This window comes from Pleurodeles waltl, chromosome 5 (assembly GCF_031143425.1).
Source record: "Pleurodeles waltl isolate 20211129_DDA chromosome 5, aPleWal1.hap1.20221129, whole genome shotgun sequence".
Taxonomy (NCBI): Eukaryota; Metazoa; Chordata; class Amphibia; order Caudata; family Salamandridae; genus Pleurodeles; species Pleurodeles waltl.
This window is the reverse complement of record NC_090444.1, coordinates 807,043,367-807,062,424: the sequence shown is the minus strand read 5'-3', so window position 1 is coordinate 807,062,424 and position 19,058 is coordinate 807,043,367. Positions and strand designations below refer to the sequence as shown.

General features: G+C 44.8%; 1 protein-coding gene across 7 annotated transcripts in view; it reads left to right on the top strand.

Annotated features, from left to right (window-relative positions):
- Positions 1–19,058, top strand: part of LAMA2 (laminin subunit alpha 2) — a 3,379,260-nt gene that overhangs the window by 2,739,718 nt on the left and 620,484 nt on the right. For all 7 annotated transcript variants that reach the window (XM_069234829.1, XM_069234828.1, XM_069234823.1 and 4 more), the window contains one exon: positions 754–917. In XM_069234829.1, the coding sequence (XP_069090930.1) occupies positions 754–917 (164 nt within the window). The remainder of the gene's footprint in view (positions 1–753; positions 918–19,058) is intronic.

Below are 19,058 nucleotides of genomic sequence, written 5' to 3'. Positions count from 1 at the left end.
TATATACATACATATATATATATATATATATATATATATATATATATATATATATACATATATTATTTATATGGGGCACATTTCTGATGTCTACCTTTCACACAATGCAGCACAGCAAATTGCCTAGCTGGACTGTGTTGCATGATGAAATGCTAGCAAATCTGCCCCCTAATCTCATTTCCAGAACACTGGTCTTTGCATTCTCCACTAACGTCACTCGCCCAGCTGGTCAGTGGCAATTCAAATTGGTGTAAGTGTGTGTGTGTGTATCTTTGTGTGTTTGTGTGTGTGTTTATGTGTGTGAGAGAGTTTGTGTGAGGCTATTGATAAAGCTTGCACCTTAACCATCACCATGTGACTGCCAGGAGAAACTCTGCTTTATGGTGCTTGTAATGCCACCCTGCATGAAGGCACACTCAAGAGAGCCTTTCTATATTATTATTTTGAGGGCCTAGGTGCAATCAAGACATCAGCATAAGCCTTGTGAGAGGTTCATTTTTAGACTTTAGCATCCATTTTGTTGCACCTCACATGGAAAAGCATGTTAAAAAATATGCAAATATGCTCCCTTACCAGGTGGTCATTTCTAACTCCACCTACGGAGGTCCAAGGCAAGAGTCAATATCCTGATAGACAACTAAGCTGTAATTAAATACTGTATTGTGAATGATTATATCTCACTGAGAATTTAGTGTGCAAGGTTTAAGATGTTTGTATTGTAACATTAAAATCTGTCTTATCTGTGCATTATAGGATCTTGAAGACATGAACAATGAATTAAGACCGCTGTCCATGATGCTTAAGGAAAAATTGCATAACCTAACCCAAGCAATTCAGGAAAGACAACTTCCAGAAAAAGTGTTACAGGCCGAGAAACATGCTGCCCAGCTGAGCGAGTCTTCTTCCATTCTGGATGGGTATGACATCCTTTTTTCAATTTTATTGGTATATTTCTTTCTTGTCTCAGTGATATTAACACAGCAATGAAGAACTAAACCAGAAAAAATAGGTCAATCTCATGTCTGTCTCACTTGTGCTCAAATCAGGTCTCTAACTTGAGCGCTAATATGCATACCGTAGGGGTGTTTGCCCCCACATTTCTTTTCTAGAAAAGACATGACATAAATGGTGAGGGAACCTTGCACACAAAAGAATAGGGAGGAGACATGTGCATTTAGTACATCATCATCCATTCAGAAGTCCAAAACCCAGAATAATTAACAAATTGCAGATACAATAAATGTCATATCCCATGGTATCAGTGGTTACCAGGTAATTTGTCTAGGGTATTGTACAGCCACCAAAAAAATAATGAAAACAAAAATAAAACCTTAATTCATTTTTACCTACTGAAATGATGCAAACGACATTGTATCCTAAATAGGAACACCTCTAAGGCGCAGGTATGCACTGCGTAGATGGGAAAATCGTCTTAAACCAATGTCATTGTTTCCCATGAGTCCTGAAACCTTTATACCCAAAGGACAATTCACTTCTGCCTTTAACTACCTGTTCCATGGCCCTGCTTCAATGATGTGATGATAAAGCACAAAAATAGGATGTGTCCATGGTGATGGCATAGTTGCACGCTTGCCGATGAGGCTACAGACCAGAACAGATAATATGGCCCATTTCTCCACCTGTATTGAGATACTAACTGGCACCAGGAGCAAGGAGGAATCCTGGGGGGTGCTCCAACACCCTTAGTGAGATTCAGAGGTTTGACCTTTCATCCCATGGAAGAGAGTGGAAAACTGGCAGTCTCCCTCATGGTCTGGGCCACATGGTGCCAATGAAAGGAGTGTCATGTGGATCAGCCAGTCTATCCTGCCCCGGTGAGTGCAGTTAACAACTATTTAAGCAGTTAGTCTGTGCTATGGATCATTAAAGTCATCTAGATTAATATTATGACCTTAAAGCCCATTTCTACCTGTGACACATCATTGGTGGTAGTCAGTATTCGATTCATTCAGTGGCCCTTCACCAACTTTTAGTCTATTGCCAGCAATACTCAGGAATCTCACAAAGCGGCAAACCAACTGAATTTCACTGCCCTCAAAACACTCTTTTACTGCCTGCCTGCATGACCTTATTCAAATGGAATTAGAGAGGGGCTTTAATACCAATCTGCGCTCATGTGTACGTTTGGTGCATATGTACAACAAGTGTATTGTGTCTTCCTTTCCTGCCCCACACAAGCGGCAATTAAAGTCAGTTTGTGGGCTTTTCCATGTTGGCAAGTGCAGCAATGAAGGGAGAATACCAAGTCAATACAGTAAAAACTTCCACTTAATTCCTTTCGAGAGAGTTGCCTCTAAGTTAGGTTGTGGAGCTGCTCTTGAGTAGGTGTGCAGCATAAACTATCCATGCGCCCTTCTTGACAACAGTACTTTATCCTCTGTCAAGGATATCCTTTTGACCATTTTGTTAACTAGTTGCTTAAAGGTGTAATACTGCTCTGAGGCTTCCCAATTTTCAATGCCTAATCATTCTATGAATTGCTGGAGATAGGCCTTGGCCTTTTTTTTTACTGCACTTTGTTCCATAAGTAAGCATTAAAGTGCCAGGCTCAGATTTCATGATCTGGAACCAGCTGTTGATGTATGCGCCTTTACGTGCAATTTGTTGCTTTTGCAGTCCAAATTCCAGCCTTATTTGTGTCAGAGATGTGTATTATGGTAGATTAAAAATCAACATCATGGCTCCTGTATAATGCTGTCCAAAGTGTCAGCATCTTGCCCCCTCATACACTCACTCCCATAAGTGATCATAGGGATGAGTCTTGCTTATATTACCTGGATCAGGGGGGCTAAGCTTGGGCCAGCTGTTTTGTTCTTAAGATTTTTTAAAGTAACTGCTGCTGCTATTATTCTACTTTGCAAGACCTCTTTCTGCAGAGTGTAGCTGCACTTGATGTCGATTATAAGCCCCAGGTATTTATATTCATCTATTATCTCGGGCCATAGTCCTCCCAGATGCCACTGGTATCTTTGCAGGACTCTTGTTTGATTTAGTTGCTTGACCTTGGATGTATCTAGATTTATGCTAAGGCCATTTTCAAGAGAGTATTTTTGAGTGGCATCTAGCAGATACTCGAGGCCAAATAGCGGGTTTGCCATAAAAAGATTGAATAAGGTTGCTGCCAATACACAGGCTTGTTCAAGCCCCTTCGAAGTCAGGATCCTTCTCAACATAAGATTCCCCTCCCCCAATTTAACTTGAACCCAAGTATCAGTGTGCAAAATAATCAATTGGTTCAAGAGGCCACTCAGTATGTTTCTTTTGGCAAGCTTACCCCAGAGTCTTTTCCAATCAATGTGGTCAAAGGCTGAAGAGTAATCAATAAAGCATACATATAAGGGTGAGCTGGAAGCTTTTGCAGCATCTATCAAAAAGGAAAGAGTCAGGATGTTTGTGGTTGTACCCATATACTTACTAAAACCAGTTTGGTTAATGGAGATAACTGTGTTATCTGTTACCCATCTCATCAGTTCTACTAGAATAAGGCTGACAAAGTATTTGGCATCCTTATCTATGAAAGCCACCAACCTGTAGATTTTTGCCTTGCTTTTATTGCCTTTCTTAAACATTGGTGAGATTGTAGACCCCCCTCTAGGATGCTGGAATCGTTTCTGTGCAAAGGGTGTGCTCAAAGACTGCCCAATAATCAGAGTCAAATTCGAACAGGAGCAGAGGATTCCATTTGGGCCTGGTGCTCCCTCCCTCCTGCCTTTTACTATCCTGATTTTGATCTGGTTGCTTGAGATGGCCATTATGGAGGCTGGTTGATCACTTTTTTTTTATCCTCAGTTTACCCAGCCTCTGTGCTACAGGTTGTCTCCTCCCTCCTTGTGCTGTTGGAGGGGTCTGTGTTAAAATGCTTCAAATGTTAGCTTGCCCAGACATGCTCTGTCAAATCAGAGTTGACCCCATGGCCTGATGTATTTTCTAATCTGTTTACTGTCTACCAGAATCTGGTGTTGTTACTTTTTATATCATAAAACAGTTTGGCCCAAAGCAACTCTTCTGAATCCCTCTTCAGCCGCCAACATAGTAGCTTTTCCTTGGTTGCTTTTAATTGTCGCAACTCTTTTAGGATGTTCATGTCTAGGCTGGCTGAACGAAGCTTCCACAAAAATCTATTTATTGCTGTCTTAAGGTGACGAATTTGCCAGTCTTGTAGAGGAGTAGGTCTTTTAATTGACTGATCTTGCAGAGTGAACGATTTATTCCAATAAAACTTTTCACCTTTCCTCAGTCCAGATTTTTTTAAACTGAGAGGTCCCTAATTCTTTTATGAAACGTTCCGAGCTGGTTCCAGTATCTGAGTCTCCTGCTGCTTATCCTGCCAAAGATTCTTTGTCAGAGGCAACAATCATTCAGGGTGAACAGTCTTGCATTTAATCCTTTTGTTGTTTGCCATCTATATGGATGTAGGCCCTTCCACTAGCTGGTATAGAGTTGCACCCTGCATTCCCATTAGGATTTCTTGTGGGAGGTGATCACTGAAATCCATTGCACCCAAACAATAATCCACAATTTTCTCAATCATTGGTAATGACACAAATGTATAATCTATTAAAATGCTGACTGTTGCATTGTGGAAAGATGCTACGGTAGGTTGATCCCCCATAAAGCAGCCATTTAATGCACAGAAACCTAGGTGTTCTATGTCCCTTAATAGATTCTTTCCTGTTGTAGTTTGTCTTCCCCACTTGTTACCGTCTCGCACCAGGATGTTCCATGCTGACCAGTATTCTTCCAGGTAAAAATCCTCTTCAGATGGGCTTAACAGGTACATGTTAAAATCCCCCATTATCACAACAGCTCCTCTGTTATTAGCTTTGTTAATTCTTCTATGAGTTGTTTTGCCCCATCAAACTTTTCTTGTGGGTGCAAATGCACATTCATGATTACCAACTGTCCATCATTGTTTTTGCTTCCTGTATCCAATCTGAGTTCTTGCATGGTGTTTGTACATGTGGATTTAGTATCCAAAACATTTGAAGCCCTAATGGTCTTTATAGAGCTTTAGATTGCCAGCCCAAATGTGGCACTCTTAGCTGCAGGGAGATGATGCCTTTTAAATCCTTGTAAATGGTGTGGGTGCTCCAGAGTCAAGAGTTGGTGTTTCGGTTGTTTATTGTTCTGGCTAACAAGTGCCAATCATCTGTCAATAAAGCGGTTGTGTTAGCATGCCCAACACCCCCATTTTCAATATTCTCCTTATGCTGCGGGGGTTCACCACTAGGAGCAAAACGAGACAGAGGTTGTTAGAAGAGGCCTAACGGGGCATAAGTTATGGCCGTCTGAATTGCTGTAACCTTTTTCTGAAGCCGCGAAGAAACGTGTGGGGCTCATCCAAGGTGTGGGGGTGGAACAGTGCACCCAGAAGAGACCACTAAGGATGAATCCCAAACTAAGGACTAAGTCCTACCGGACAAGCAAGACAAGGCTCCCCCTGTTGCAATGGGGACGGTATTAATCAAATATTCACTGGGCTGGAAATAAGCACCCCATAATGCCCTCTGGGTCTTGCATGATTTGGGCTGTTTTGGCCCTGTTTGTTTCTGTGTTGTGGCCCCGATGACGGGGTCACCCCTCAAAGAGAAGAGAAGCTGCAGAAGCAGAACAGCCTCCTCTCAAATGAATTTCAGGAGTCCCTGCACTAATGTGGGTGGGACTCCAAAAGCATAACCCCCTCCACCAGAATGTCCTTGGATTTTCAAGCACTCCCCAGGATGGAGCTTTTGCTCTATAGCAATGAGTGCTTCACTCTCTAGGGGCAAAGAATATGGCTGTAGTTCCTGTGGTCTGAAGAAGTTCAACATAAGTTTTCATGTTGGAAACACCCTCTGGGGTGAAAGGCTGTAAAAACATGTGTGTTCTGTTTATAAATGTGATGCTCTTTAGGGGCTAGGTTGAATAGCATTATCTTATACTAAATGTTACTTAAAGTGTATGCTGCAAACACCCATTTGGGGTGAAGTGATATAATTGCACAGGTTGTAACTCTAAGGGTGATGCCTTTTAAGGGCTATGTTTAATTTGCTTTCTGCTCAATAAAAGTCGTGCTGAGCACACAAATCACCCAGACATGCATAGATATTGCCACTGGTCAATGATTTAATAAAATAATGATGCTGACAACAGTACATGTTCAAATGCATAATTTCTTCATGACAGTTTCTTCTGACAGTTTTAAGGGTGTCCATTCAAAGTTATATTCAATTACTGTATGTTCATACAACTGAATATTGTGACCTGTGATTTGTTGATCTAGACCTCCCTTTGGGAAGGGTAAGGGTGAATGCGCAATGTCACTAAGAAGTATTCCCATCCGCTTTTGTATATTTGTGAATTGCTGCATAGCATTGAGTAGATTGTATATAATAATGTACTTTTCCTTTTTCAAAAGAAGACTAGACAATAATTTATTGAGTGTTAATATGGCGTATCTGTAAATAGGGATTCCTAGCCCACACTGCCTCTCTTGAGTAGGCCATGGACTGCTCGGCTTCGTTACCCTGAGAGCGTCAAGTGCTACAAAGGGGTGTTTGGTCTCCAGTGGAGGACAAATGAGGACCCTTTACTTGTAAAGGCCGCACAATTTATGTCCCATTTTCTTACAGTTGATATTTAAAAGTGAGACATCTGTTATCAGAACTTTTGTTAGTGGGTCGGCAACCCTGGGCCAATAATAATAAAGATGATAATTGTGGTTATTTATAAAGCACAAAACTAAAATACTCTAAAAAATGTCCTGGTGCTAATTAACTGAGGAAGAGAAATTATGCTTGTTTGAACAGATATGTTTTCATCAGTTTCTGGAGTTTCCTGTGATTGTTTTCAGCCCTCAGAGACAATGGGAGACAGTTTCTTAGCTTTGAAGCAAGTACCCAAAAGCTTCTACCACCCTTCCTATTTAACTTAAAACTACAAGAAGTGAGAAATAAAGCATCTCCTGATCTGAAAGTCCTCCTTGGCTCATATAGGTGTGTTTTCTCTGAGCTAATAATTGAGCCCATCTGATAGAAAGCTTGATGTGACCAACATGCTATTTTAAAGAGTATTCTCTAGCTTATCGGTACCCAGTGTAACTCTTTTATTGCAGGTGATGCAGAATCATATTTCCCCCACCAATTATTAACTTAGCAGAGTTAGGGCCATATTTATACTCTGTTTGCACTAAATTAGCGTCATTTGTTTTTACTCTAATTCGGTGCAAAACTAACTACATATTTATACTTTGGTGCTAGACCCATCTAGTGCCAAATTTATAGAGTTAAAGTCATTTTTTGGAAGTGGAAACCTATCTTGCCTTAATGAGATGCAAGATAGGCAAAAAAAGACTCTATGGCCTTAACGCCATATTTATACTCCTGTGCAAAAATGGTGCACGGGAGGGAGGAGGGGTAAAAAAATGGGGCAAAGCTTGCTTTGCCCCATTTTTTAAAGCCTAGGTCAGGGCATGCGTTAGGGGACCTGTGGGCCTATTTCCATGGTGGAACGCCATGCAATAAGCCCACAGGTGCCCTCTCCAGGCCCCAGGGACACCCCCACCCACACCAGAGGGACAGTGGAGGATGGGGGACCCCATCCCAGGTAAGTACAGGTTAGTATTGCATTTTGTTTTTTTAAAGTGCCATTGGGGGCCCTGAAATGGGCCCCCCTACATGGCACTGGGTGCATTGGCCATGCCCAGGGTCCCTTGTGCTGGCCATTGGGGTGGTGGGCATGACTCCTGTCTTTTCAAAGACAGGAGTCATTTGGTAAGGATGGTTTTGCGTCAGAAAGTGTCTCTTAGGCAGGTTACAGTCTCTTTTTTACTCTAACCTGCCTAACGTCATTTTTTGGTGCAAAAACCCCTTCTTCCATACTGCCAGCCCAACCCGACTAAAGTCATTTTTTTGCCGCTAGCCTACCCTTTGCACTGGCTTGCAGCATTCCATAAATATAGTGCTCGGCTGATGCACAGAAATGGTGCAAGCCAGTGCTAAACGTTTTGGTGCAAAACTGAGTTGGTGCAGTTTTGCACTAAAAGTATAAATCATGGCCTAATTTTGCACTCATTGGAGTCTCACCAGGTGGTTCTTTGGGAGGTCCCAGCTGTAAGGCATTACAGTTGTCGAGGTGTAAGAAAATTAGTGCCTGGACTCCCACACAATGACTTCACTTTGGTAGTAATGGAATAGCGTTCCATAGTAATTTTGAATTTAAAAGGGCGGACATTGGTACCAACAATAGCTCTTCTTACTCAAGTCAGAGTTGATAGTCACTCCCAGATTTTTTGCTGCGGACACTGGAACAGGTGAAGCACCTAGACTTTCGGGCCACCAATTATGTACTTTCTCCATAGATAAGGGACCATAACACAGTAGTTCAGTTTTATCATCATTTAATTGAGGTGCTTTTACACCTATCCAGTTGGTAACCTCTTGCATGCAGTCATGGAAGTTTCTGTCCAATGTACGTTCTGAAGCTATAGATACTACCATCTGTGTATTATCTGCATAGAACGTTAACAACAGCCAAACCTCTGTGTTTATGTTGCCAGTGGTGAAATATAGAAAGTGAATATTGGTGGACTTGTATCACTCTGCATTTTAGAATGTTCTGTTTAGAAGATTAGGAGGCAAACCTAACAGTCTGGGTATGATTTGTTAAAAAGGAAGAGGAGCGGGCGTGGTCTGGCCACAGTCAAAGATGGCCACTTGCTAGATCGCTCAGTGCGTCGGAGTGTTCCAGAGGATGGCGGCAGGGTGCTAACAACTGCGGGGGCTGACCATCCATGGGCTTCCATAACCTCTCCTGCTCCTGTGCCCAAGTGGGGCGGCCTGACCCTCGCCACAGCCCCTACAACACAGAGGAACCGGTTGCTTACATGCATTGGCACTGACGGGCCTGCTACACTAAGAGGAGCTGCGTCCTCATTATCAGAGCGAGCCGCACCTTTTCACAGGGCACGCACGCAGGATGCTACCTCACTATATTGTCAACCCCGCACTTTCGAAGCATTTCCGGCAGCCTCGGTGGGGTGCTTGAAACCTTGACCCACCCACCTGCATTTCACCCTGCATGCAGCTCAGAGATGGCTGCCCGACGTCCCGACGTTCCAGTAAGTCTTGTGCTACCATCTTAGGTTAGACTATGAGGTTACACCATGGCCCATCAGGACTTACAGGCACTGCCCACCTTGCACCCCATACAATCTGGTGAGTGCCTTGGATCCAGGGCTCCCCTCCCCCAGCTGCACTTGGGGGCCTCCACGACTGTCTGATCATCAGGGGCCTACTAATAACCCAGCATCTCCATATTTTGGCAGTCTTTTACCTCCAGTCTACAACCACTTCCATTGCAAAGGCCCCTCCTGCTCCCATGCAGAGGGTGGCTGCTACACGACTGGCCCTAGCACCCACAGATAGGGAACCTACTGCCACCAGGGGCATGATCTGAAGATGCCCAGCCACACAGCAGCTTTCAGCCTGTTTTGGACACCCATCATTGTTCACATTGGTGCCCTGCAGCATTCTTGCACCACATCCCACCCCATTTGCCCCACTATGCATTGCATGGCATGGCATGGTGGGGCTGCTCTGCTTGTGCCCTCCTTGGGGCCACACCCCCAGCCTAGATTCTTCGCTATGGGCCCCTGTGATGGATAAGGTGCTCTCCTGGACCCACAACGGCTACATCAATCACGCTGACCCCCTGGAAGGGGGGAGTCCCCTGAATGATTGTCCGGTCCACACGTCGTACTGCTTTAACTCACCCATGGGCCGGGGTCTTCTTCGATGCACTGCTTCACTTGCCTCCCTGGACCTCACTGTTGGAGTAATCATCACAGGAGGGTCTTCCCTCTCCCCCCTGAAATACAAGGACTGGATCTAGCTTGCCCCGCCCTGCCCGGGCGGCATCTCCCAGGTGCACTATCCCCAGGCACACTCTGCCCCTCGGATGACTACTCTTTCCTGACCACACTCATAAGGGATGGCCATCGTCCATCTGTGTTTTCCTTCTCTGAGTTTGCAATGCTCTCTGCCACGTCTTCTGGCAAATGCTTGTGTCAGCTGCTCTCCTTAGAGGCCGTCTCTCAACAAGATACCACAATGGAGCACATTTTACAGGAGGACACTGCAGTCTGCCGCCTCCTAGAAGTGTGGACTGCAAAATCTCGGACTGCACTACTGAGACCAAATCCATCCGAGTCGACATTACAGGCTTTCAGGATAGGGTGGAGGGGATCGAGCACCATCTTACGGCTATGGAGGAACATCTCATCACCATACTGGACAGAGACCAGGAACTTTTGTACCTGCGGAACAAGCTCACAGACCTGGAAATTAGAAGCAGAAGGGGCAATATATGCTTTATCGGACTCCTGGAACGAACAGAAAGCACAGATGTTAGAGGCTTCCTCAAGGACCTCCTCCCCATGCTCATGGGTCTCACACTCTCTTCCCCCAGAGATAAAATGAGCTCACCATGTGGGCCCCTCGCTTCAGGACTTATCAGAAACCTCATAGTCTGCTTCCTTCGGCCTGAGCAGATGCGACAGCTTCTTGCTGATGCCCGCTCCCATGGTTCGTACACTTTTGAGGGGAATCAGATCTGCATAGCCGCCAACATCTCATGGGAGACCAATGACAAGAAAAAGGCATTTTTGGTTCTCCAGCCAAAACTGTACATCAAGTTCAGACTGTTTGAACCTGGCCATATTTGGATCACAAAGGATGGCAGGTCCAAAGACTTCTTTGACCAGGGTGCCCTATGCTCCTTCCTGGAGGGACTCTTTGACCATCCTATGGCTCTTGCAGCCCGGGACTCGCCGACTGCCCACCGCCCCTCAAGCATACCCCTTCCCTCTATTATCTCTGGTGGCCGCTTGAGCTCTGGTGGGGCCTCAGCTTGGAACAACTGACCAGATCGCAAGATGGAAAGGATATTGCCCTTAAAGTAGTTTCAGCCCTTACTCAGGACCAGGGCCACAACAAATTCCGTTCACCACTGAATCCCTCGCAACCTGATGGCTGAGACTCGTTCCTTACTGCCATCGCTACTCCCCTGCCCCAGCAGCCACACAACAAGGTGCTTGGCATCCTCAGGGCGGATTGATAAGTATAAAGCTCTTGCCTGCATATCTATTTTCTGCTCCGTTTAATTGCCATGTCATTTGCTGGTTGCTTCTGCACAGCTATGATTCATTTTGTTCCTATGTTTCACTGTGTGGTGCGATCTTTTACAATCTTTTACCCTATCAATCAGATTTTGTTGTTGTAATCACTGATCGATTGTCATTCATTACTGTCATACCAACAATGTAACTCTGGCATGTCTATCCCCTCCCTTCCCCCCCCTCCATTCATCATCCCCTAGCCCACTTTGACCCAGCCCTCTTACTTCCCCCTCTCCTACCCCTCTTATTTGTCGATGCAGCTGTTTGTTATCTTTTATATTTTCTCTGGATCGACACTTCATACCTGGGACGGTCCTTGGGTGCATTATGCTTCATCGCTCACTCCCCCTCCTTTTAGTCTGATCCCTCTCCTGCTCTCTTTGTGGGACCTCTGGCATGTTGGACCTGCAAGCCTAGCCCTGTGATTCATAACCACCAGCTTTCACTGTGGCCTCCGCCCTCAATTTAGCGCCAGATTATATTCTTTCTTTTTTTTGCCTTATTTTTTTTATAGTAGGCAACCTACCGCGTCCGTGAGGTCTTTCGTGCCACTCCCCCTCGCTTCCTCTTTCTTTTTTCCTTCTTTTCTACCCACATTTCTCCTTTCTTTTCTCTCTTATTTTTTCCTTTCTTGTTCATTATACTTCTTGAAGCTTCCTCTTATTACCGCCACCGCTCCACTCACTATCTTGAAGGCAGCCTCTGGCCCTTACCTTCCTCTTCCCCGCAAACCATTTCCTGGAATGTTAATGCCCTGACACACTATATAAAGCAACACACTATATAAAGTGCAAGAAGTTTCTGTCCTAACTGTGTCTAAACGAGTGGATGTGGGCCTCCTGCAGGAAACCAACCTCTCCTACCAGGAGTCCGAAAAACAGTGCTGCAACTGGGTGGACACTGTGTTCACAGCAGCTGTCTGACGTCAACTGGCTTTGGACCTTCCAAGAAATGTGGCATTGCGATTCTGTTGCGTAGGTCGATGCCCTTCACTACCCTCGAGACATGGACTTACCCAGACGGCCACTATGTCTTTGCCAAACTCAGGACTGAAGGGCAGATGCTCTGTATCAGCTCAGTGTATACACTCACAGGCCCCAAGCGTCAGTTTTTTCATCAGCTCATTCACCTTCTCATGGAGTTCAGAGCATGCCACTATCCTATTGGGGAGGAGTGCATTACTTGTGCGTTGACGCATTGGCCCTCTAGATGTGGGTAACAAGGTCCTGGAGATGTGATCCTTTTTTCACGGACTACTGCACCATTGGACTCTCAAACACCCCGATGACCAGGAATACAGTGTTTTGTTGCCAGTCCATGGTACTTAGTCCAGACTAGAATATTTCCTGGTTTCTCACCAGGTGGTCACCCTCTCCTGAGACTCCGAGATCATGGAGGCTGTGCTCTCTAACCACTCTCCAATCCTACTCTCCCTGGATCTGTGTCTTGCTCACCCATGGCATAAACTGTGAAAATATTACACTATTTCACCTGCCCTCCCCAACCCCCCCCAGGCAAATCCCAGCTCGGTTCCTACATTTCTACCTATTTGGAACACAAAGATGTTTCCTCCCATCAAGTCCTATGTGAGGCCGCAAAGGTGACTAATTGCGGCCAACTCATGTGGGATGCAGCCCTAGGCAACGCCCCAAGAGTGTCTCTACAGAGAGAACTGGAGGGCAAGACTGCATCTCTCCCATGCCTCTAAATTGCAAATTCCTCACCTCCAATTCACCGCCCGGAGAAAGCCTGTATGGACCTTACTGTCATGTTTACTTCTAATGCTGAGTATTCACTCCAGAGCCTTAAAGGTTGCCACTATAAAAAGGGCGAGAAGGTGGGACGACTATTGGCAGCACACCTGTGCCAACAGGAGGCATTGGTTGCTATCCAGGCTATTCAGTCCACAGATGGTGCCATTCTCACCCATCTGCAGGACAACATAAATGAATTTTCTGAATTCTATCGGGCCCTTTAGTTCCTGGAGATGATGGATGACCCTGCCCAATTAGAAGCATTCCTTGATGGGGTGCGTCTCTCTACCCTTATCAAGTCCTGTATGGATTTGCTCAAGGGGGAAATTAGCAAAACTGAAATAGCGCAGTACATCTCCAGGCTTCCCTAGCACAAGGCTCCCAGGTGACTTCCCTCTGGAGTTTCATAAGTGGGCAGGTGAGGATGTAGTGGATTCCCTCTATGAAGCCTTGTACAAAGCAGATCAACCGGGCTCACTTCTCCAATAAGGCGGTGATAGTGGTCCTTCCTAAACAGAGGAAGGATCCCCTATTCTGTGAGAGTTACAGGCACATCTCCTTACTTAATGAGCACATCAAAATAATTGCTGGTGTCCGAGTGTCCTGCCTTCGGATGGTGATTCTGACCCTGATCCACCATACACAGGTGAAGTTTGTTCCCAGCCGTTTTTCCAGTAACCACCTACACACCCTTGCCAATGCTCTGTGGTTGGCTAAGGACCAGCCGGATAGAGCCCTCATTCTCTCCCTAAATTGCAAGAATGCGTTTGATTCAATTTATTGGGGCTACCTTTTCACAACTCTATGGAGGTTTGGCCTGTGGAGGGATTTATAGCCAATGTTTGGTAATCCACAGGTTAACTGTGGAGGGTTCCTCTTGGACGCATTCTTGATCTGGAGAGGGACTTGCCAGGGCTGTCCATTGTCACCCCTGTTGTTGCTCCTGGCCATGGATGCCCTCACAGCCTCTTTTCGACAATCCCCACTCCTCCCTGCCATATCACTGCCATTTCTGTCTCCGGCGGGACGTCCACCATATTTCCTTATGTGGACAATGTCCTGCTTAACCTCTCGCCCTCTCAGACCTATGTTGCTTCCTCCCGGCCTTGCTGGATATCCTTACTGGCTTTGAGCATTTTTGGGCTACTGGGTGAACTGGAACCAAAGCAAGGCGTTACCCTTGTCGCTCATGAACACCTGTGCGGCGATATGCTACTACCCCTTCCAATGGAAATCCTTGCACCTCAAGTATCTGGGGGTCTATATCAACAGAGTGTTGGACCACATGTTGGGGGACATCAACACAGCTCCATCAACCTGATACTGCAGGCCATGGTGAAGTTATGGCAGCGAGCCTACCGCCTCTCTGGGGTTAACTTCGTTCTCCATGAGCATATGCCACTACGGAGTAATGGTAGCCTGCATATAGGAGATGAGATGTTGGATTGGGAGGCGAGGTACTCAGCAGGAATCAGCAGCCTCAATCAGATTATTGTTGGGATTGCCTTCAGTTCTTTCATGTTGCTCCACGAAGAGTTCCACCACACCAGTCTTAACTGCTGTTTTGGCAGGCGACCCTGGGATCTCCAACCTTCCCCCATAGTTTCCAATCTTAGGACATGCGGTCATTTCTCTGGGGTTGATCTCTGGTTTCTATAGCCTTTTGAGCCGTCATCTTCTCGCCGTACCCCTCCTAAATAAAATCCGTACCAAGTGGCAAGCAAAACTGCAGACAGACTACGAGGCACAGGACTTGGCCGAACTCCTGGAGGCACTTGACTGTGGGGCGTGAGAGGCACACTTCAAATGTTGTCTTTTTAAATTGCTGCCTGACTGACACTGAATTCCAGTGAAGCTGCGAGCTGCGGGCCTACTGCTACAACATGACCGGTTGGTGCTGCTGCCATGACCGTTGTGACCTTTCACATGGTCTTTGTGACTGTCCATTCGTACAGCCTTTCTGGGAAGGGGTTGGTAATATGCTGAGCGAGACCTAGCTGGTCAAGACTATTAACGTTTGCTCACTTATCTTTTTATATGATCTTGCGGATTCCTCAGACCTCTCCCACCTGCAGGGTCACCTCTTACAAACCGAACTTGCTATGGCTAAAATATGCATTCACCACCATTGGCATTATCCCACACCCCCATCCTGTTATGGGTGACTCTCAGTGGTGTATCAGACGGCCTTCTATGAGTGAGTCATCTGCAACCTCCAAGACAGAACCTGGGTCTTTCTCCGCACCTGGGAACCTTTCCTCCATCACCCTGCCTGTTAGCCCTTGTCTCTGTGAGCACCCACCCCTATCATTTTGCCTTACATCATACCCCAGTGGCACCGGCCATACAGACCCTCTTGGTCATGATCCCCCACGCAACTGCATGATTCTATTATGTATCTCCTCCACCTCTCTTTGTCTCTTTCCTTGCTTCTTGTCTTTTTCTCTTTTCTTGCTTCTTGATTTTTTCTTTTCTTTCTTTCTGTTTTCCTCGGCTCCTTTAGCCTTCTCTCTCCTCCCCACCCCATTCTCACGCCTTTCACCCCTTGGACGGATGGATTAGAGTATGGATGCCTGGCATGTTTCTTTTCCTCTCAATGTCCTTTTGTTATGAGCTCATTTCCATTTTGGCTTTTGTTTTATTTCCCTTATGGTTAAATTGTACGCAATTATGGGTATGCATTTCCTTATTACTACTTGTCCCCGTTTCTTAAGGGTCTCTATTTCACAGGCTCTAGGCTTGACAAGGGGCATGTGTCTTGCTTTACTGCCTTATATCAAAATGTATTCATTGACAATGTATAATGATTTCACTATTGCCTTTTGTAATTCCTCATTTATGCCCCCTTTTTTGTAATGTTTGTTCTGATCCTTTAATAAAGAAGTACAAAGCAATAAAAAAGAAAGATAACCAGTCCAAAGCAGCTCCTCTAAGTCCTCACACTTTTATTCTCATGATCAGAACTGGATGCGAGACTGAATCAAAAGCAGCATTGAGATCCAGTAGAATGAGCTCTGCACTATGGCCTTTATCCAATAAGTTCCCTAAATCATCTAGCACAGTTACAAGGGTAATCTCAGTATTATGGAAGGATGGAAGGATCTTAACCCAACCTGAGTTTTATCCAAGAAGTTCTTATTTTCAATATGTTTAACCAATTGTCTATTGATTTAATTTTCTGATAATTTAGCTGGGAAAGGCAGATGGGAAATGAGCCTATAGTTGCAAAGTTCCTCTGGATTAGCATTTGGTTTCATTAAGTTTGGAAGAATTGACCTTCCTTCCACAATTGCGGACATTTGGCAGTAATAATTGACTTGTTAAATAATTCAGTCGATACTAGTGCAAGCAAATCTGAATGTGAATGGAAACATGAAGTTGGACACAGACCCAGCGGAGATCCTGAATTGATTGCCAACATATTGGTATATACTGTTCCCAAATGTAACAATTAAAAATCCATTAATAAGAATTCCCATTGGATCAGTTATTGCACCATCCTCTGATTGTTATTGGAAAATCTAATACTAATCTTTTCAATCTTTTCCTGAAAGAAGGATGAAAACTGTTCACATAAATTATCAGACATGTCAATTTTGGAATCTGAGCCCAACGGGAAACACATACTTTTTATCTAACTTGAACAGTTTCCTGTCTCAGTTATTTGATGCTAGAATGCTTGATGCTAGTATTGTATCCACCTTCATCAATTAGATCTCAGAGTACGCCAGCACCTGACCGCCACTAAGATGATCAGACATACCAGAACTTGTGCTCAAGCATGCTGGTACATGGAAGACCTAAGAGACTCCAAATGCTATTGCAAACATCTGGAAAGAGGATGAGGAACTAGCCGAGACAACACAGCTACAAATCCATCCTCAGAACATACCACACACAGATCAAAGAAGTCAGGAAAGTCAGAAATCGGCCTTTGTGCTCAGATTTGAATCCTGCTTCAAATCCAGTAAATAACTCTTCAATACTGTCAAAAAAATGAACCAACCGAACAGTAGCCTCCAATACAATCATTCCCTCAAAGATCCTCTGAGGCAACCTTTCTGACATTTCTCACAACAAAATACTCAAGATCAACATCACCTTTGCACCCATATCCACAGTAGAGGACATCATCATGCAACCCTCCACCACCACCAGGAGCACCCACCTCCTAACGAAATGGAGCCCCATCACCACAGATGACACTGCCAGAACCATGCAGACCATCTACTCAAGGGTCCCCCAAAGACCCCTGCATTTACCACATGTGCAACTTGGGAAGCACACTGATCAGTGCCAACCTTACCACCATCATGAACTCCTCCATTCTCAGCAGAATCTTCTCAGACAGCTGGGAATCCACAGTCACAGCTCTCTTGAAGAAACCCTCATCTGTGGAGTCCCCCAGGGTTCCTCCCTCAGCCCAACCCTGTTCAACGTGTAAGTAGCACCTCTAGTCCACATCATAGAAACCCACGGCATAAACATTGTCTCCTACTCTGATGTCACTCAGTTCATCCTCTCCCTCCATGACATGAACAACACCATCAGGACCAACTTCATTTCTTGCATGTCTAACGTGGCAAACAGGATGTGAGAGAACTGCCCCAAACTCAACATGGACAAAATGGAGATGTTGATCTTTGGAAGTAAGAGCTGGTTGAGAAGGTCACATTTAAGAATTTAAGAATATGCCACGACCCTTCTATCTCTACATGCAGAAAAGCCCCTTGACTGGGTGGACTGGTCCGTCGTGTGCCTTGTACTCCTAATGGTGGGCATGGGACCCCAATTCCTGAGCATAATTTTTTCCAATTGCCGCCCTTGCTGTCAGACTTTCCCTCAATGACCCTACATCAGCTCCATTTATGAACAGCAGTAGGGCTCCAGTCAAGGACGCCCACTTTTCCCCTTCTTATTTGCCCTATTCATTGAACCCCTCACCTGCCTGGTCTGCCAGACAGACTCAGCAATTTACTTTAAATGTGCGGCTCAGGAATTAAAAGTCTCCCTGTACACAGACAAGGTTCTACTTACATTAGGTTCTCCTCAATCCTCTCTGTCAGCAATGGAGGCTCTTCTAGAGACCTTTTGAAACTGTTTCAGGTTGTTAAATTAAGTATAAAAATAGAAAACTTGAATTTGACTCTTTCCTACGAGGAAGAACTTCAGCTGGATAACATAATTCCATTCCAATGGGCCAAGAGCTCTTGAAGCATCTTAAAGTAAGCATCATTAACACCTCTAAAAAGCTATTCAATGCAAATTATCCTCCACTGTCATACGATGAAACTTTGAGACATGGGAACATCTGATAATTGTGTGGTTATGCAGAATCAACTATATAAAAATAAATGTCCTTCCGGACTCTTCATGTGTGGGTTGATAGGTCATATCTCCAGCAGATCTGATGGCACTTCCTGAACTGTGCCCCTTTTTACAAAGTGTTACAGACACAGTGAGAAGTGTCCTGGGATATTCTTTCCCTTTTTCCCAAGATGTGTTGCTCCTGGAATTAAAGCTGGTAAGGCTATCACTTATGCTGAACACTGAATGACACATTGTGTTGCAATGTCTGGGATCAGCAAAAGTGACAATAACGTATAACTGGAAAAAAATACCAATTGGCACTCACACAATGGTTTCACAGACTGTGTTCTCTTCTGTCTATGGAGCAGCTGACTTTCAACAACAGTAGCCACCTTCTCTTTGAGGCAAAATGGAACCTCTGTATAAACAAAATGTGTGGTGGCGTTTTGAACACTTTGCTTCCATCCTGTTAGAGATATTTGGGCCTTTATAACTAGGGAGGGGATGTGTTACGGAGTGAGGAGGCTTTTTGTAACAATACTGTAGGAAGCTGGCTCTGCAAATACTATATCAAAATGAAATATAGTGTGCAAAGAGTCCAGGGGTCCCCAGAGGCTTTAAGGAGGCTAAAGTAGATAATACTAATGCTCTCTTTTGTGGTAGTGTTGTTGAGCAGTTAGGCTTATCAAAGGATAGTGCAAAGCATTTGTTGTACACACACAGGCAATAAATGAAGCACACACTCAATGACTAATTCCAGGCCAATGGTTTTTATACAGCAAAAATATATTTTGTTACTTTATTTCTAGAACAACAAT